General features: G+C 33.6%; 1 protein-coding gene and 1 pseudogene across 3 annotated transcripts; one reads left to right on the top strand and one right to left on the bottom strand.

The window, feature by feature from the left end:
• LOC123209092 overlaps nucleotides 1–21,325 on the top strand; it is an 81,885-nt pseudogene that overhangs the window by 42,315 nt on the left and 18,245 nt on the right.
• On the bottom strand, nucleotides 4,817–8,064 carry LOC123209097 (lysine-specific demethylase JMJ706-like). 3 transcript variants are annotated; one of them, XM_044626849.1, is made up of 9 exons: nucleotides 7,992–8,064; nucleotides 7,407–7,632; nucleotides 7,165–7,309; nucleotides 6,877–7,093; nucleotides 6,729–6,782; nucleotides 6,191–6,634; nucleotides 5,736–6,095; nucleotides 5,473–5,639; nucleotides 4,817–5,306 (listed from the first exon to the last, which is right to left on the bottom strand). In XM_044626849.1, the coding sequence occupies exons 6-9, from the start codon at nucleotides 6,384–6,386 to the stop codon at nucleotides 5,259–5,261; spliced, it is 771 nt and encodes a 256-aa protein (XP_044482784.1). In that variant the 5' UTR covers nucleotides 6,387–6,634; nucleotides 6,729–6,782; nucleotides 6,877–7,093; nucleotides 7,165–7,309; nucleotides 7,407–7,632; nucleotides 7,992–8,064; the 3' UTR covers nucleotides 4,817–5,258. The 3 variants fall into 3 exon arrangements, with proteins under 3 accessions (XP_044482784.1, XP_044482783.1, XP_044482785.1); XM_044626848.1 differs by having other exon boundaries at nucleotides 6,191–6,644; XM_044626850.1 differs by having other exon boundaries at nucleotides 6,191–6,644; nucleotides 7,407–8,057.

Genomic DNA, 21,325 nt, shown 5'->3' on the forward strand with positions numbered 1-21,325 from the left:
CTTCCATGGAAAAAACTTCGATTTCTAGACCTTTATTCCAACTTCCTTCAAGCACCATTTCCAATTGCACTATCTGAGTTAATGATTCTTTCATTGTCAAAAAAAAATTTGACGAGAGAGATCCCTCACTTGTGCAATATGAGTAGCTTACTAATTGTAGATCTTTCAAATAATAACTTGAATGGTACAATTCTCGAATGCATGGTAAACTCCAGTAGTCTTCAAGTCTTGGATGTACGAAAAAATAAACTGCATGGCAACCTTCCTAAGGCATTTGCACCCAGCAATTATTTGAGGACACTTAACTTCAACGGTAATGGACTTGAAGGGCCAGTCCCTAGAAGTTTGGTCAATTGTACAAGGCTTCAAGTTTTAAATCTAGGAAACAACAACATAAATGATAGTTTCCCCTATTGGTTGGGAGATCTTCCCGAGTTGCAGGTTCTTGTTCTTCGTTTCAACAACTTCTATGGTTCTTTTGAATTTAATGGTAGTTTCCCAATGCTGAGAATCTTAGATCTCTCACACAACAATTTTCATGGTTATTTGTCAGCAAGGTTTTTTGAGAATCTAAAAGCTATGATAAATCTTGATGAAGAAAAAAAGAAATTGAATTATATGGGTGATTCACTTTATCAAGATTCTGTGGAGATGGTAGTTAAAGGTTTTGGAATCCATCTAGAGAAAATTCTTACTACTTTTACTACTATTGATTTTTCAAACAACAATTTTCATGGAGAAATTCCAAGCTCAATTGGAAAACTTCATTCACTTCGACTCCTCAATCTTTCTCAAAATAGCCTAACTGGTCATATTCTATCGTCATTGGGAGACTTGACTGCACTTGAAGCCTTAGATCTATCTTCAAACAAGCTTGTTGGAGTGATTCCAATGCAATTGGTAAGTTTGACCTTTCTTGCAAAGTTAAACTTATCACAAAATCAACTTGTGGGACCTATACCTCAAGGGAACCAATTCGAGACCTTCCAAAATGATTCATACATTGGAAACCCAGGCTTGTGTGGATTTATATTCACTAACAAATGTAATATTGATGAGGCAGCACAACCAAAATCATCAATATTTCGTGGTGAAAAGCCCAGTAATTCAAGATGGTGTGAATGGAAGGTTGTTATGATGGGATATGGATGCGGACTACCCCTTGGCTTATTCATAGGATATCAAGTGTTCACAACAGGAAAACCTTTATGGCTTCTAAGGATGACTAATAAAGCTACCAAAAGATGTGAGAGGACTAGAAGACGTAATAAGAAGACTAAGCAAAAGTTGGTGCCTTTATAAGGTCAGTTTGGTTTAATTATACATCTTCTTTTCCATTATTTATTATTAATGTTATATGATTATATGTTAATGTCATTCCCACTTTAGCAATGCAGGTACTTGCTTGTGGGTGACCATGTAAGGTGTGAAGATCAATGTCATAAAGGATTGCCAAATTTCAAGATTTAGCGTTATTGTAGTAAAATATATATATAGCATCAAACAAATTTCAAATTTTCCTTGTACTAGTTTCAATATGTGGTTATGTTTTTACTTTCAAGATTTTATTGAAGTTTATGAACCACACTTCAATAAAATGTGAGGGTTGGTCATGATTGGTGAAGAGGTTTAAATTTTTATATTTGTTATTCGAATTTTTGCTATGCATATGGTCACCATTTCAAGATTATGTATGTTTATTTAGAGCGGCTTATCTATGTTTTGGTATATTTTCTAGTATCTCACAAGTCTTAGAACTTGTCATTAAATCTTTCAAGACGAAATAGAAAGTTGCATATATTGATAAAGACATGATATAGAAATTTCTTTGATTTATTTTAGTCTAAATAACCCATTTCCCACTAACCGTTGCATATGTTATTGTTCCCTAGTTAGCACTTTGAGCTTTATAATTCATGTTTCAATTATAGCAATAATTTTTTTTTTTAACCCGCATTGACCTACCTAACCATTAAATGTACTAAACCACCCTATTCCTCTAGAGCTTGGTTCATAGGTTTTTCCTTGCTGCAATGCCTCTATTTTTAGTAGCTTTTGGGGCTACCATTGGGTTCTGCAGGGAGATAATTCTGATGTAGTGCTATGTACATTTCCTTTAGTTTGAGTTTCTCTATTTTGATTAATGGTTTCTCGTGTCTCAAGAGTTTTGACTTGTCGTTCATGTCTGTTTTGTGCTGCTAGGAATGGACTTTAATTGGTTCTGTTCTCAAGTGATTTAGATTTAGGGGATATTATAAAAAAATATTATCATTCGATCCTGCGAATTCATTTTTATCACACATTTTATTAAGTAAACATTTATACCACAAAATCTAGTATAATATCTAAAGTACCCTTGTCTTCGACCTTAAAAACACAAGTTTCAATCAACATTCGAATATTAAATAGCAAATATCTTACATAAAACTTATCCTAACCCAGATTAGTATTGATCTATATCTCTTATATTATATATTTTTTTTGTTTCAGAATTAAAAACCAAATAATATATAGTAGATAAACTCTGTGATTTATGAAAATGAAAATTTAATCTTTAATATTGTTATTTGTCAGTTAACTTAGTTAAATACTAATAGTGCAACTTAAAAATAAAATTTGATTATGTAGAATGATTGTTTATGATGTGTTTAGAATAAAAATTAGGTAGAAAATGTATGTGGAGAAAATCAAAGGATTGGAGATACCTTAGGGTACCAGGATTCAACAAAATTTTAGCAGTATTACTAGTAGGGTTTACTGATGAATTTTGGCCAAAAAGTTTTGCTAATATCTTTTACAACGATTGTTGTCTTGTGAGTCTTAATAATTTAGCGTCACGTATCACGTCGGTAAAACTTTATCAATCATTGACATCAAATGGTTAACATTTTTCCCCACTTAAAAACATTTTTTGCTAATATATAAATCACATTTTTTATTCGAAACAAAGAATTAATTTATTTTAACTAAGATTTTAATAAATCATCATATTGGAAGATGTAATAAAAAAATTAAAAATTAAAAAGAAGAAATTACCAAAAGAATAGTTGAGTATTAATATAGATAAAAAAATAATACATATTTTAAGATGTATTATTAAAATTTGATACTATATAAAATGATACATATTATTTGAAAAGTAATGATATGATAAAAGTAAATATAAAAAAATTTAAAATTTTAGAGATATTTTATAATATTTTTCTAAAATTATGATATTAATAATAAAAATCATACATTAATAATAATGGTAAACTTCACATTAACAAAGTTTGGTTTTAAATAAAAAATTTTGATTAATTTATAAATAAAATTATGTATACTAATGAATACCAATTTTGATAGATGTGATTTGATCATTTACACTACATAGTGTAATGAAGTGTTTTTAGTGGGAAAATGTTAATCAATCAATCTTACTATCATTGACGAATAATTTCTGGTAGGTAGATACGTTGATAATTATCACATGCGCAAACACTGTCTGGCCAGCAATCTCTTTCGGTCTATTCGCATACTTCATTTCTCTCCTGCTTTCCAGGACCAGATGACTGCACGGCGGGTGGTTGAGTTGGAGCTGGTGGCGGTGGGGCTGCTGCTTATGGTTCAATGTTGTGTGCAGCTGAGGAAGACTCGTCCTTTGCATGAGATTGTGGACAGAGTGAATGAGAATGGCGGGCCTTATATTGGGCTTGTTATGGCTTACTCCACCGAAGATATGGCCCTCCAAACCTCTGGTTTATTTGTTCGCAATTCATAAATCCCCTTGGTTGACTTGGCTGGTAACACTTTCATTTTCTTTATGTTTGATGTTCTACTTGTTTCTTTCTTTCTTTTACTTTATTAGTCGTTAATGTGTCCCACATGGTAAAAATTTCCTTGGCAACCCATTTGTGGTTTAACATTGGGAAGATTAAGAATGTAGATGTGATATATGTAATGACTGGGAAACAAACGGTGAGTTCTTGAACCTTCTTTTATTATGGGAAATGTTAAGTGAAATAAATAAAGTGTTTATTTGTTCTAAATTTCTGATATCCTTTACTTCTTTCCTAATGCTTGAGCTTTAACTGCAGAACTTTTTAGCTAAATGCTGGTATAACCGTGCAAATTATACTTGATGTATTTGATATTGAAGGGGTGTTTCATTATGGGACAGCTGGAAGCTCTAATGATTCATTGTCCCTTGGTGATGTTAGTGTAATGAAATATGTTGCCTTCACAAGTTCTTGGAAATGGAAGGTATGCAGTTAAACTTACTTTGGTTATCCAATTGTAGTACATTTTTCGTTTGTTTGTGGCAGATTGTTGATTTTCTCTATTTGAAATGGTACAGGAATTTAAATCAAAGAAAGGGAAATTGCCAGAACTAAAATCTGGAGCCTTCAATTTTATTGAAAGGGGAGAGAATTTGGTGGCAAAGGTTGAGTTTACACCGAGCCAGTTGCTTTACGCTGGTAAACTTATGGAAGAGATCTTTTGGCTTCAAGTAGATTCGAGGTGGTTTAATATTTCTGCACAGCTTCAGGTTTGCCATTTCTCTTCATTTCATCAGATTGCAATGAAAATGAATCAATTTCTTTGATTTTGTGTCTTGTTGAAGTACCTGATATAAGTTTTTGATTTATTGTAGGATTTTGAGTTACAACAATATATTAATGATATATTGCCTACCCGAGAGACCGAAATTTGTTTTCGGACTTCTGGGTTCCACAGCTGATATATACCTTGATAATGCAGCATATAGAGAATTTCTTTTCAAAGAGTTGAATGTCTCAACTGTTGATGAAGAGAGTGCTTCCATTGTGATGGTGAGTAAACAAATAACAATTTCATAACAAATAGTTCTTACTAACTTCAAAATCGTTGCTACAAATCAATGATGCTTAGTGGTGTTGTTTTGCAGACATGCCTATCAAATGGGTGCCCTCTATTGTGTTTTGTGGGGAAGAAATGCTATTATACTCCAGCCTCAGTTCACTAGCTTCTATCAATGCTTTGAGTGTTGCAGTTGAGTTTATTACATATCTTGATAAGGAAAACACACTTCATGACCACCAAAAAACAGGTATCTTTTCCAGCATTTTGACAGTAAGCAAGGATTGTTTATCCCTATTCTGAAAAATAGTTAAAAGTATTGTTGACAATCTTTACCCTTTGAGGGTATAATTTGGATTGATATGTGCAAAAGATATCTGTAATGGTTTATGGAGAGCTATGGAATGCCCAAGTTAGGTCTTGTGTACTCAGCAGCTTATTTAGTTCCTACTTGAGCTGGCACCGGCTTGTCCTAATTTGGTATTCAACTGTCATGGATTCAAGTTCAACAAAAAAAAAAAAATCAGAAACATGTAGTATAAAATCAAAATTATGTAAGATTATTATGCTGCAGGAGCCAAAACACAGGCTTCACATATATACCACCAAGAGTTCTTCTGACAAACTTTAGGATTGAATTAAGATTTTGCTTACCTCTCTATCTAGAGCAAGTCCATCTTCAATGCAAGAAACTATATGTTCATGCTCCGACATTATTTCTTCAATCTGAAGGTCAAGAGCTTTAGTTTCCACACTCAGCACCTCTCGACTTAGATGTACAGTTATGTTGCATCCATTAGAACAATGAAGCTTCACAAGCTCTGTTATGCCAAGAAAAAAGAAAAAGAGAGACAGACTGTTAGGATCCAAATTCACTGTTTATGATTCTAAAAGAGCAAGAATATGTTGAAACATACCAAGGAAAAGGCATCTGGTTCCACATTGACACTGGACAGAGGCCAAGTAGCAGTCATGATAGCATAGGCTGCAGATTGATGTTTCAGAATTTGGTGTATACACAAATGGAACTTTTAGATTCTTTAAGTTCATGAGAGTGCTGTTTAGAGATTTTATATGCTGTCTAAAACAAGCATTAGCAGAAGTTTGCGAGGCAGATTCTGCAGCTGAGTGATTAACTGACATTACTTCTTTAACAAGGAGCTCTTCATAAGGAACAAACAACTGCTTGTGGAGCCGTGCATACCGATCTCCAGCATCTTTCCCAAATAGAAACCAATCTTTAAGTGCAAAGTTTACTGCCTCGCCGCAATTAAAACCTGCAACGGAATAATGGAAAGAGGTTAGAAACATAATGCACACATAAAGAAAGACGCAAATGTGACTCAAAATAGAGGAATGTGAGATATCTTACCATTACTGAATCCTCCATGATATGCTCTAGGAAAGGTAACAACAAATTCCCCAGGCATCTGCAGAGCCTTGTAAACAGGTATACCATTTTGCAGCAATAAATTTGGACGAAACATTGTCGTTTTTCCTGCTAACCTATTGAAAACTCTGTCCTCTCCCTTGAGGGAAAAGTTCTTACTGGCAAACAGATGATACATTGCTACCCTTTCGAACTGAGGAGCCTCATTACCTGGAACACCATACCAGGTTTTGGGTGCTCCAGAGTGAAGATAATTGATGCTGAGAATATTATAAGTAGATACTAACAATAGATAAAAGAGAAAATCAGAGAATCAAAAAGCAAAGGGTTGGAATTGGCAAAGAGAGTAATGGTACCTATATAAGTATTGATCTCCCACATGCCAAGCAAAAATACTGTAAATCATACCAATGTAAAGCATCGGATCTGTTATTCCCTAAATTTACAACAGATTAGTTTGAGAAACTATCAAAAAATTTTAAGACCTAAAAGACTGAGAATCAAGCATCATTCTCCATACCGGAACAGTTATATCCAGGTGGCGAAAAACATTGTCTGGAAGCTTTTTAAAATGCTGAGAATAAAGAAAGAAACCCATAAAAATTAAGGATGCAAAATGAAAAAGATTCAGCTTAAGCCAGTGCAAAAAGCATTAGGATCATTGAGACCTTCAAATTGCCATTGCTTTTTGCAAGCTTGTCGCCAGGATCTGAGGTAAAGGCGCTGCCTTCAACATTCACTGCATACTGAACTGTTTCTTGTTTATGAGCCATTTCAAGCCAAAATCTCTTTTCTATGTATGAAAGAGGACGACCACCTGCACGAGGAAACTGATGAACGAACTCCTCATTTGCCTTGTGCTGGAAGGTACCATAGGTATATTTCCTGAAAGTAACCATAAGGATGATTTGTGTCAAATTACAATTAAACAAAAAGAAGAACAACTCTTAATTTACCTGTCCAATTTTTGGTAGAATGCCCCCTCGGTGTCAACCTGAAGAGGTTGAACTAAAGTTCCAAATTTAAAGTCCTCAATCTCCTTACTCAGTACATGAGCAGCAGTCACAGAAACCTCCCATGGTGATTTAATTTTGCAAATACCTGAATCATCGTCATGAAAAAAAAAATTATAGCATGCCATCAATTATAGAACAATCAAAAGCACCTCTAAAAATCATATTAGCATTGTCGAACATACCATATTTGGAAGCATGAGGAGCAATCTTTTGCAGATAAAGTAAAGGATTTTTTAACTCCTCCTCTGTTGGATGGTATTGAGGACAGTAGGGAATTTCGTTTGTCCATTTTACATGATCCAAGAGGAAGACTTATGCCTTTTCTTTTTCTTTAGGGATTCTTCCATTGCTATGCCTTCTTCTCTCGGCCCAAAGATTTGGTAATTCTATTGTCATTCCCAAAACATTCTATTGCATAATTTGTATAAATCCATTGTTAAAGATGGCTGATAAAAGAATATTTGATGACAGAAACACAATTAGAGAAAGAAAATAAATCATTCACAGAAACCAAACTATTACTTTATTGCACAAAAGACAATCTTCTATATGGTACAATGCAAACAGGATTTACACTACCAAAGAGAACAAATCGTTCAAAAATGAAAATGAAAAGATGATTTTTTTTTTCTTGTTTTCTTTTCTTTTAGTTTCGCGTCAACCAAACAGAAAACATAGAAAGAAATGATATTCTCGGCGACCCAACAAAAATTACAGAAAGAAAAAATAAAGACAGCATGAAAAGAGTACAGAGAGGACTTGAACACCTGGCAGAATTTTCCCCTTTTGGGCTAAAATGGGAGATTTTCTTGGAAAATTTCAGCGACAGAAAACTTCAAGAACAGAGAGTGTTCAAATGCCAGGGACTTTGGCTGGTTTTATAACCGTCGTGGCGTTAAAACGGAATAATCAGGTGTTATTCTTGTACGGTACTAAGTGACTGTAAAGTTGCCACGTCTTATATTTGAAACATGTAATGACCATGATCGATACTGTCAAGGGAAAATTATAGCTACGGAGCATAGGATCAAGTAGTCCTGAAGCAGGGAGTTTAAAAAAAAAAATTCTTCCTTAATTTTCTAAATTATTTTCCATTATTAAGAAATATGGAAATTAAAATAAATGGCATTTTGCCTCTCTTTAAGCCAAAAATGCCCACTTTCTTATTCCAAAGCAAAAATGCCCTAAATATTTTTTAAAATACCAAAACTACCCTTCACTACTTCTATATAAACTTCTCACTTACATACATTTGTCATATCATTCAAACACTCACTTTTACTCTCATTTTAACTCAATATTTGATACTGTAAGTTCATTCAAAAAAAAATTCATATTTCTGAATTTGAATCAAAAGAAATGAATTTGTGAGAAAAAAGTATTTATATGAATCTTAACTCAAAACTTAATTTTATTTATTAAATCTAGTTCGTATTTTATGTAAAAGGGGCATTTAGATATTTGATAATAATTTAGGGGTTAAACAAAATATTAAAAAATATGGAGAGATTTTGATATTAAACAAAGTATGAAGGTTTTAAATGAAATGTTAGAGGTAGATAGATGCATTTCGATATAAGATAATATATAAAGGTGTTAAATAAAATGTTACATAATTATATGGTGTTAAATGAAATGTTAGAAAAACATGAGGGGCATTTTGATAATAAACATTGTAAGAAGGTATTAAATAAAATGTTAAGAATAGATAGATGTATTTCAATATAAAACAACGTATGAGGGTGTTGAATTAAATGTTAGATAATTATAGGGGGTTAAATGAAATGTTAAAAAAATATGAGAGTATTTTGATATTAAATATTGTAAGACGGTTTTTAATGAAATGTTAGGACTAGATAGATGCATTTTGATACAAGACAATATATGAGGGTATTAAATGAAACGTTAAATAATTATAAGGAGTAAAAATGAAATGTTAAAAAAATATGAGGGCATTTTGATATTAAACATTGTAAGAAGGTTTTAAATGAAATGTTAGAAATAAATAGATACATTTTGATACAAGATAACATAAGAGGGTGTTGAATTAATATTAGATAATTATGAGGGGTTAAACGAAATGTTAAAAAAATATAAGGGCATTTCGATATTTAACATTGTAAGAAGATTTTAAATAAAATGTTAGGAATAAATAGAAACATTTCGATACAAGACAATATATGAGGGTGTTAAATGAAATATTAGAGAATTATAAGAGGTTTAAGAAAATGTTAAAAAAATGTGGTGGACATTTATATTAAACATTATAAGAAAGTTTTAAATGAAATATTAGAAACAGATATATGTATTTCGATACAAGACAATATATAAGGGTGTTAAATGAAATATTAGATAACTATAAGGGGTTACATGAACTGTTAGAAAAACATAGGAGACACTTGGATATTAAACATTGTAAGACGATTTTAAATAAAATGTTAGTAGTAGATAGATACATTTCGATATAAAACAACATATGAGAGTGTTAAATAAAATATTAGATAATTATAAGTGGTTAAATGAAATGTTAAAAAAATATAGGGGGTATTTTGATAGTAATAATTATAAGACTGTTTTAAATGAAATTTTAGGAATAAATAGATGCATTTTAGGAAATTAGAGGTGACATATATATCAATAAATAGTTATTATAGATTTTTTCTTATAAATGTTTAATTTTTTCCCAAAATTCTTTATTGTAAAATTGATAATTAAAATCGCTAGTTATGTTTTTGTTCGTTTCTAAAAAGAATAGATCCAACATGATAAGAACACAGAAAAGTATGTAGAAGATTGTAAACAATTGGTAAAAATTCCCTTTGGAACAATATTTTAGGGATTTATCCAACTTTTGAGTAAATATTATAATATTGATCCAATCAGAAACTACATTCAATTATGTATAAAACTAAGAAAAATTAAGCTTGATTGCCCTGTTAAGATAGAAAATGATGAAGATGTCTAAGGCTTTACTGACATGTCTCAATACTTTAAGGAATGTATTCCTATTTTTGTTACATGTACCTTGATCGAAGAACAAAAAGAAGAAGAAACTAGTGAAGTGAAAATAGAATTTGATTACAAAGACTTGATTGATTTCAATAATGATGCATTTCATATTGTTGATGAATGAGCTCGTGGAGACAAAAAGAGGGTTCCCGACTGGAGTGACTTTGACGGAAATGAGATAACTGATATTCCTTTTGATGAGGCAGAGTCTAAGGATATGTCACCAATTACCTGTGATATAAATAGTTTACAATTTGAAGATCCTATTATGAGTGGCATAAATTATTCAGAACCGTTTTTTGACAATGTCCCCATTGATCTGTTTAAGTGGGTTCTCAATTTTCCTCTATAACCTTCAACATCATCAAGTGGTTTAGGATCAATCTAAGAGGGGAATGCTATAAAACTTGGTGACATTTTTCATGACAAAAACACTTGAAAGATATTGTGGATTAATTTGCCCTGGGGAAAGGATTTCAACACAGAGTGCCTGAGTCTGACATGGGGTAATGGAAGACTAAGTGTTATGATGAAAAATGCCACTGGTATTTAACGGGAAGTAGATTCAAATCTAGTCAAGTCTTTCAAATCGGTGAAATGAATCTAACCCATACAAATTCAATTGATTAGATAATATCACATCATAGACAAGCTAAGGCTTGGGCTTTAGGTCAATAATGAAGTCAAAGTTTGTGTTGATTGATCGAATTTATCAACTTAAAAAGATCATTATTGACATCGTCGACAAGTATAAAATTGACATTTCATATTCACAAGCTTGACGGGCAAGAAATTGGGTTTTAAATTCATTGAAGGGCTCACCAAAAGAATCATTTATGATCTTACCTGATTATTGATATAATTTAGAACGTGCTAATATGAGAACCATTATAGCTATAGAAACAGATAATGAACATCAATTTAAGTTATTTTTCATGTCATTAGGATGTTTCGTCCATACATTTAAACAATATATTTGACTTGTTATTTACATTGACACTACTTTCCTTAAAGGTCAATATCTCAAACATTTATTCGTTGCAGTAGGTCTCAAAGGTAATAACCAAATATACTCAAATGCATATTTTGGTTAAAGAATGCATGGTGTTGGTTTCCAATGAAGGTTAAAGAATGCATCAATGAAATCCCAAAGTTGGCAATAATCTCGAATCGACATCATGTTATATATTCAACAATTACTAAAGACTTTTCAGATGTATACCATGGGTGTTGTTGTCATCACCTTCTCTGTAACGTACGATCAAAGTACAAACGTGACTCATAGGTAACGTGTATCATTTAACATTTTATGAATTTTGATAATAAAGTGCTCATATTATTTATAAACTCGCAGGTTGCATGTTTATGTTGGAAAGCTGCAAAGTCACATATAGAAGCAAATTTTGAGGCTATGATGAGATCTCTTGATGCAATATATTCTCAGGCTGGGGCTTACCTACATGAGATATGCAACACCCCTCCCTAGAAGTACTACCCACCGAAGGAGAAATATTACGAATTAATATCTGAAGCGTTTTTATTTTTTTTCTTTTAAAATACTTTAAAATAAATGTATCACTAAAAGTGTTTAGAAATTATTCTAAGAAAACTGAGAGTTCGTGTAACATCCGAATTCAGGTGTGTCAGTAAACTCCACTTCCAAAATTACCCCTAGAATGGATTTTACAACTTGTTGTGTAAAGAAATTGTAAAAGAATTAGAGAAAACTACTAAATGAGCAATATTTTTCAAAGAGGGTAAAATGGTCATTTTATAAAGATTCAAGGGACAAAGTGGGAATTAAAATTGAAGGGCACACTTGAAATTATATGGTGGTGCTAAGGGTTTTTGGTAATTGGCTAAGGATAAAATAGTAATTTATGGAAAAGGTTAAGGGCAAAATGGTCCAATAGGCTTATAAACTTATTTCTATTCACTTCCTTCTTCAATTTAGCCGAGACCTCCATTCTTTATAGCTAAGCTTTTTCCCTTAACCAAAATTCGTCCAAAAACCTAGCTAAACCACCTAATTTTCAGAGGCCCCAGTTATAAAAAGTGTAGATCTTTCAATTCTGGTCAGTTCTAAGGTAAGAAATTTAATTTTTAAGATATGTGAAATTTGGGAGTTTGATGGATGATCATATTTTTGGTTGATTAAGGTTGCCAGAAAGAAGAAAAAAAGGTGAATAAGCTTAAATCACCAAATCAGCAAAGAAAAGGTAAGAATTTCATACTTTACATACTTGAAGTAAATTTGAGTTAGGTTATTTAAATAACCTTTACTTATATAAGTGTGTAAGGTATTAGAATTAAGGTGATTTATGCTTAAAAAGATAAAGAAATTCATTAGGATTCAGGATGTAATTTTTGGCCATAAAGGTAAAAAGGTAATTTTGGCCATAAGGGCAAAAATGTCATTTTATACGATATAGGTTAATATTGCTTAATTATGTGCATGTTATGTGAAATAACCCTTATATTAAGTCTATATTGTATAATTGAAATTAATTAAATGTATGAGATATATAAATGCATGAGAAGAGAATATGATGTTTGATAAGGAATGAAAAGAATAAGGGAAAATAACAAATGCGCATATTCTGTATTATGATTATATATGCATGCATGAGGAATCATAACATATGCATGATTTAGAAAAAAATAAAGAAAGAGGAAAAATATTTTCTAAGTCATGCATGTTTTTATAATGACTCATATGATACAGGATAGCAGAAAACATACTTAAAATCCTTACACGCCAGCTGTACTGTGTGGACAGCAAATAAAATAATCGGTTGTACTGTGTGGACAACCAGCTATACTGTGTGGACAGCAAAAGAAAAATATCAGCTGTACTGTGTGGACAGCAAAGAAAAAAAATATGCGTGTAAGAGAGAATTATACTTTGTATGGTGACTGCAAGTACTATCATATGTAGTCTAAATCGATCAATGAGAAAGAGAGAGAAACAAATTAGTAAATATTTTATGAAAGTCATTTGCATTAGAATTATGCATACAAGCCTATGTGGCTGATAAAGAGTTGAGAAAGATGTACGATCAGAAAATAGAAATGTCATGACACTCATACATGCATAAATCATAATGAGTGAATCATATTCGTATAATAAGGAAAGGAATAAATGTGTGAAAGAAAAGAATGATGATACGTGTTAAATGCGTGTTCTGTGTCAATTATTTTGTTGTAAATAGTTCAGACACGCTGAGTATGGAAAAGATTAGAAAAGATTAGTACTGGTATAAAATACTTTAAGTGTTTAGTATGATTTTCTTACTGAGCCATAGTCGCTCACTCCGTCTAATTTAATATTTTACAGGTAAAGAAATGCAACAAAGGTTCCCGGGGAGCACTAATGAGACATAAGGCTAAAGGAGGAAGGCACCATAATTTTGTGATTTAAATGTTATGATGTATATGTAATATGTATATATATATATATACAGTTAGTTATGAAAATTGATTATAAGTTCTGTGGGTGATAATCTTTATAATTGTTATTATTATGTATTTATTTTTCTAATTGTGATTAAGTTGATAAAAATTCAGTCGATTGGTAGGACTGGTTTGTGTGAATTATAAATTGGGAGTGTTACAGGGCATAATGAAAAAGAGAAAAATATTCCCCGGGCCCTCTAAAATAAGGGAACTCATGCCGTTTTTTTGTAACACACCCAATGGTTAGGAGAAGCTACATTTTTGGTATCAGAGCGCGATTTTGGGCGCTTAAAGAAAGATATAGTATAATACGTGGTAATATAATACAATATATCTATGGTTTTGCATTCTAATATTGCACAGGTGCCCCTCATGTCTCACAGATCAGCTCCCGAGAATCGACTGCAATAAGTTATTTTCTTTACCTGTATTCAAATAATAGAATATTATGTAATTACACTTATGCAGTTATTAGATGATGAGTACCACAAGATGAGGACGAGGACGAGGTCGTGGAAGGAGTATTCAAAGAGAGACGGGAGAACCGTCTAACCCTGCCCCGTCAGTTGGTTCAGGATTTGGGCTAGCAGAAATAAGAGATATAGTCCGTCAGGTGTTGACTGAGAGTCAAGATAGACCCACACCTGAAAATATAGCCAGAGATGCCATCCGAGATGAGATTAGAAGTGAGATTCGTGAGGAAGTCATAGAAGAAATCAGAAATGAAATAAGGAATGAAGGGAGAGGAGAAATTAGAGCTCAAAGGCGACTTGAGCCCATTTATTCCTTACCTAATCAGCATACCCCTCCTGAATTCAAAGGTACTAAAGATCCTTTAGTGGCTGATGAATGGATCAAGCAAGTGAAAAGTACTATGGATTTATTTCCTATGACTGATTGAGAAAAAGTTCGGTATGCCAGTTTCTTGATGAAGGGAGAGGCCCGCGTATGGTGGGACCTAGTTAAAGAAACCAGAAATGTAGATCTGATGACCTGGAAAGACTTTAGAAAGGTGTTTGAGGCCCAATACAGAACAGCTGATGTGGTAGCAGTCAAAGTTCAAGAGTTCATTTCTTTACAGCAGGGAGAGGGTTCAGTAAAGGATTACTCTACCCGTTTTGATGTCTTAGCCAGTTTTGCTCCAGGTATGGTGAGTACTCCTAGTCTCCGGTTGGACAGATTTCTTCAAGGTCTCAAACCGGAGATAGTCTTGCATGTGCTAGCTGGACCACAACCTCCTCAAACTTATGAAGAGGCATTGGTGAGAGCATTGAGGTTGGAGGTATATGTTAATAAGCTACCCAGGAATGCACCTTCTATGTCAACACCTCTATCATTGACAGTACCCCAAACAGTGATGCCAAGTCAGTCAGCTTTACCTGCTTCATTGACTATTTCAGCACCTGCTACAGCATCAGGAGGTAGTTCAATTGGCTCCAGTTTCAGAAACAATAGGGGAAAAAGAAAATTTCAGTCAAAAGCAAGTAGAAAAGGTTGGAAGAGTGACAAAAGGCCTAGAAAAGAAAATATTCCCCAACGTCAGATTTGTGGGAGACGTCATAGTGGGGAATGTTGGTACCAGCAGAAACAAGTGATTTGTTATAGATGTCGACAGCCAGGGCATATAGCAAAGGATTGCCAAAGTACCGAAGTGCCAGTTTAGATACAGCCACAACAAAACCTAATTCCGCCAGTGCAACCAGGGAGAGGTACTAATGCATGGGTCTATACAGCTACCCATAGTCAGGCGGAGGCTAGTCCATCTGCAGTTACTTGTCAGCTCTTTTTCCACTCTGTTTCTTTATATGCATTGATTGATTCAGGAGCTACACACTCTTTTATTACACCAGGGGTTATTGAAAGGGTAGGTTTAGTGCCTGTTAGATCTACCCATTTCATTAAAATTGAGATGCCAGATGGTGGGAGTGTGATTACTGATAAGATGTTAAAAGACCAAAGGGTAGTGATACATGGGAGAGAGTTAAAGGTGGACTTGATTGTCTTTGATATGCCCGATTTTGATGTTATTTTAGGCATGGATTTCTTAGAAAGATATGGAGTTGAGATTGACTGTAAAAAGAAAAAAGCTCGATTCCAACTTGACAATGGGGATTACTTTAATTTCGGAGAGGGTCATCAGCCTAGTATGATGATCAGTAGTGTAAAGGCGAAAAAATTATTGAAAAAGGGGTGTACGGGATATTTAGCTCATGTGGTACATGAGCATGATGTTCAAAGATTGGGTATTCAGGATGTCCCAATAGTACGAGATTTCCCAGATGTCTTTCCTGATGAGCTACCAGGTTTACTCCAGAGAGAGAGTTAGAGTTTAGTATCGAGTTAGAACCTGGCTCAGCCCCAATTTCAAAAGCCCCTTATCGAATGGCTCCAGCTGAATTACAAGAATTAAAGAAACAGTTGCAAGAACTTTTAGATAAGGGTTTTATTAGACCTAGCCACTCTCCTTGGGGAGCACCCATACTATTTGTCAAAAAGAAAGATGGGTCGCTTCGTATGTGCATAGATTATAGGGAGTTGAATAAACTGACGGTGAAGAATAAATACCCGTTGCCTCGAATTGATGATTTATTTGATCAATTGAAAGGAGCTTCTGTGTTCTCCAAAATTGACTTGAGGTCAGGTTATCACCAGGTGAGGATTACAGAGCAAGATATTCCAAAGACAGCTTTTCGGACTCGCTACGGGCACTACGAGTTTGTGGTAATGCCCTTTGGATTGACTAATGCTCCAGCAATCTTTATGGATTTAATGAATCGAGTATTTCATGATTGCCTTGACAAATTTCTGGTGGTATTTATTGATGATATCTTGATATACTCTAGATCAGAAGAAGAACATGCCGAACACTTGAGATTTGTGCTACAAAGATTGAGAGAAAAGAAATTGTATGCCAAATTCTCTAAGTGTGAATTCTGGTTGGATCGAGTAGTATTTTTGGGACATGTGGTTACTAAGGAAGGTATAGCTGTGGACCCCAGTAAAGTAGAAACAATACTTGAATGAGTGAGGCCGAAGACTGTGAAAGAGATTAGAAGCTTTTTAGGGCTAGCCGGCGATTACAGAAGATTTGTTCAAGGTTTTGCCCGGTTAGCCAAACCACTTACAGCTCTTACCAGACAAGGAACTCCTTTTCTATGGACTGAAGCTTGTGAGAAAAGTTTCCAAGAGCTAAAAAGACGGTTGACTACAGCTCCTATTTTAGTATTACCAGAGGAAGGTGTAGATTATGATATTTATTGTGATGCCTCGCATAATGGCTTGGGAGCCGTGCTGATGCAAAGGGGTAAGGTGATAGCGTATGCCTCTCGACAGTTAAAAGATTATGAAACACGCTACCCTACCCATGATTTAGAGTTAGCAGCAGTGGTTTTTGCTTTAAAAATTTGGAGGCATTATTTATATGGAGTTAAATGTAATATCTACACTGACCATAAAAGTTTAAAATATTTCTTCATTCAGAAAGACTTGAACATGAGACAAAGAAGATGGTTGGAGCTAATCAAAGATTATGAATGTGATATTAAATATCAACCGGGTAAAGCAAATGTGGTAGCCGATGCCTTGAGTAGAAAGATTGCCATAGCTCACCTCACCATTCAGATAGAGTTACAAAAAGAGTTTCAGATGGAACAGATTGAGGTGATAAGAAGTCAAGTGGCCAGATTGGAAATTCAACCTAATCTCTTCAATGAAATAAAAGAGAAGTAAGTAGAAGATTTGTGGTGCCAGAAAATAAGTCAACAGATATGTGAAGGGAAAGCAACTGAGTTTCAAATGATAGATGGAGTGCTCAAGTTCAGAAACAGGGTATGTATTTCCCAAGATCTGGAGTTGAGAAAGAAAATCCTAAGTGAAGCACATGATACACTTTACACTGCTCATCCTGGGGGAGTAAAGATGTATCAGGATTTAAAGAAAACTTATTGGTGGATAGGTATGAAGAAAGATATTGGTGACTATGTAGCTAAATGCTTAGTATGTCAACAGGTCAAGGCCGAGCATCAGAGACCTTCAGGTTTGCTTCACCCACTTAGTATTCCTGAATGGAAATGGGAAGATATTTCAATGGATTTCATCATTGGCCTACCTCGAGTACAAAAAGGCTATAATGCATTATGGGTGATTGTAGATAGATTGACTAAATCGGCCCATTTTATTCCAGTGAAAGATAGTTTTGCTTCAGATCAATTGGCCCAGATTTATATACGGGAGATTGTGAGATTACATGGTGTACCCAAAACTATTGTGTCAGATAGAGACCCCAAATTTGTTTCAGCTTTTTGGGGTAGCTTACAAAGAGCAATGGGTACTAGGCTGGCATTTAGCACAGCATATCATCCTCAAACAGATGGCCAAACAGAAAGGGTGAATCAAATACTAGAGGATATGTTGAGAGCCTGTTGTTTAGATTACAAAATGACCTGGCATGAAATGATTTCATTGATTGAATTTGCATATAATAATAGTTACCAGTCCACCATTAAAATGGCCCCATATGAGGCTCTTTATGGAAGAAAGTGTAGATCTCTATTACATTGGGATAACATAGGAGAGCAAGATGATTTGAGTCAAGTTCTTGGGCCTGAATTAACCCAGAGGATGGTTGACGATATAAAGATTATCAAGACTAGATTGAAGCAAGCTCAGGACAGACAAAAGAGCTATGCAGACTTGAAAAGGAAAGAAGTAGAGTTTCAACCGGGTGATAAAGTTTGGAAGAAAAGGGAAACTTGCTCCAAGATTTATTGGCCCATTTGAAATTTTAGAAAAAGTGGGCAAGGTGGCTTATAGACTTGCACTTCCACCTAGTATGGATCGAGTTCATAATGTATTTCATAATTCTTTATTGAGAAAATACATTAGCGATCCTTCACATGTCTTAAAATCAGACGATGTGGAATTAAAAGAAGATTTAGCTTATGAGGAGCAACCAGTGCAGATACTGGACAGAAAAATAAAAGAGCTCCGAAATAAGACAATTCCATTAGTGAAAGTATTATGGAAGAATCATAAGGTGGAAGAAGCCACATGGGAGGTTGAGCAACAAATGAGAGAGAGATTTCCCAACTTATTTGTTTAAATTTCGAGGACGAAATTCTTTTAAGGGGGGAAGAAATGTAACATCCGAATTCAGGTGTGTCAGTAAACTCCACTTCCAAAATTACCCCTAGAATGGATTTTACAACTTGTTGTGTAAAGAAATTGCAAAAGAATTAGAGAAAACTACTAAATGAGCAATATTTTTCAAAGGGGGTAAAATGGTCATTTTATAAAGATTCAAGGGACAAAGTGGGAATTAAAATTGAAGGGCACACTTGAAATTATATGGTGGTGCTAAGGGTTTTTGGTAATTGGCTAAGGATAAAATAGTAATTTATGGAAAAGGTTAAGGGCAAAATGATCCAATAGGCTTATAAACTTATTTCTATTCACTTCCTTCTTCATTTTAGCCGAGACCTCCATTCTTTATAGCTAAGCTTTTTCCCTTAACCAAAATTCGTCCAAAAACCTAGCTAAACCACCTAATTTTCAGAGGCCCCAGTTATAAAAAGTGTAGATCTGTCAATTCTGGTCAGTTCTAAGGTAAGAAATTTAATTTTTAAGATATGTGAAATTTGGGAGTTTGATGGATGATCATATTTTTGGTTGATTAAGGTTGCCAGAAAGAATAAAAGAAGGTGAATAAGCTTAAATCACCGAATCAGCAAAGAAAAGGTAAGAATTTCATACTTTACATACTTGAAGTAAATTTGAGTTAGGTTATTTAAATAACCTTTACTTATATAAGTGTGTAAGGTATTAGAATTAAGGTGATTTATGCTTAAAAGGATAAAGAAATTCATTAGGATTCAGGATGTAATTTTTGGCCATAAGGGTAAAAAGGTAATTTTGGCCATAAGGGCAAAAATGTCATTTTATACGATATAGGTTAATATTGCTTAATTATGTGCATGTTATGTGAAATAACCCTTATAGTAAGTCTATATTGTATAATTGAAATTAATTAAATGTATGAGATATATAAATGCATGAGAAGAGAATATGATGTTTGATAAGGAATGAAAAGAATAAGGGAAAATAACAAATGCGCATATTCTGTATTATGATTATATATGCATACATGAGGAATCATAACATATGCATGATTTAGAAAAAAATAAAGAAAGAGGAAAAATATTTTCTAAGTCATGCATGTTTTTATAATGACTCATATGATACAGGAAAGCAGAAAACATACTTGAAATCCTTACACGCCAGCTGTACTGTGTGGACAGCAAATAAAATAATCGGTTGTACTGTGTGGACAACCAGCTGTACTGTGTGGACAGCAAAAGAAAAATATCAGCTGTACTGTGTGGACAGCAAAAGAAAAATATCAGTTGTACTGTGTGGACAACAAAGAAAAAAAATATGCGTGTAAGAGAGAATTATACTTTGTATGGTGACTGCAAGTACTATCATATGTAGTCTAAATCAATCAATGAGAAAGAGAGAGAAACAAATTAGTAAATATTTTATGAAAGTCATTTGCATTAGAATTATGCATACAAGCCTGTGTGGCTGATAAAGAGTTGAGAAAGATGTACGATCAGAAAATAGAAATGTCATGACACTCATACATGCATAAATCATAATGAGTGAATCATATTTGTATAATAAGGAAAGGAATAAATGTGTGAAAGAAAAGAATGATGATACGTGTTAAATGCGTGTTCTGTGTCAATTATTTTGTTGTAAATAGTTCAGACACGCTGAGTATGGAAAAGATTAGAAAAGATTAGTACTGGTATAAAATACTTTAAGTGTTTAGTATGATTTTCTTACTGAGCCATAGTCGCTCACTCCGTCTAATTTAATATTTTACAGGTAAAGAAATGCAACAAAGGTTCCCGGGGAGCACTAATGAGACATAAGGCTAAAGGAGGAAGGCACCATAATTTTGTGATTTAAATGTTATGATGTATATGTAATATGTATATATATATATACAGCTAGTTATGAAAATTGATTATAAAGTTCTGTGGGTGATAATCTTTATAATTGTTATTATTATGTATTTATTTTTCTAATTGTGATTAAGTTGATAAAAATCCAGTCGATTGGTAAGACTGGTTTGTGTGAATTATAAATTGGGAGTGTTACAGGGCATAATGAAAAAGAGAAAAATATTCCCCGGGCCCTCTAAAATAGGGGAACTCATGCCGTTTTTTTGTAACACACCCAATGGTTAGGAGAGGTTACAGTTCAAAAGCAAACAAAAGATATATATATTGTAACATCCGAATTCAGGTGTGTTAGTAAACTCCACTTCCAAAATTACCCTTAGAGTTGATTTTATAACTTGTTGTAAAAAGAAATTGCAAAAGATTTATAGAAAACTACTAAATGAGCAATAATTTTCAAAGGGGGTAAAATGGTCATTTTATAAAGATTCAAGGGACAAAGTGGGAATTAAAATTGAATGGCACACTTGAAATTATATGGTGGTGCTAAGGGTTTTTGGTAATTGGCTAAGGATAAAATAGTCATTTATGGAAAAGATTAAGGACAAAATGGTCCAAAAGGCTTATAAAACCTATAATCTATTAATCTTCTTCATCATTTGCCGAGAACC

Source organism: Mangifera indica, chromosome 2, assembly GCF_011075055.1.
Source record: "Mangifera indica cultivar Alphonso chromosome 2, CATAS_Mindica_2.1, whole genome shotgun sequence".
NCBI classification, from domain to species: Eukaryota; Viridiplantae; Streptophyta; class Magnoliopsida; order Sapindales; family Anacardiaceae; genus Mangifera; species Mangifera indica.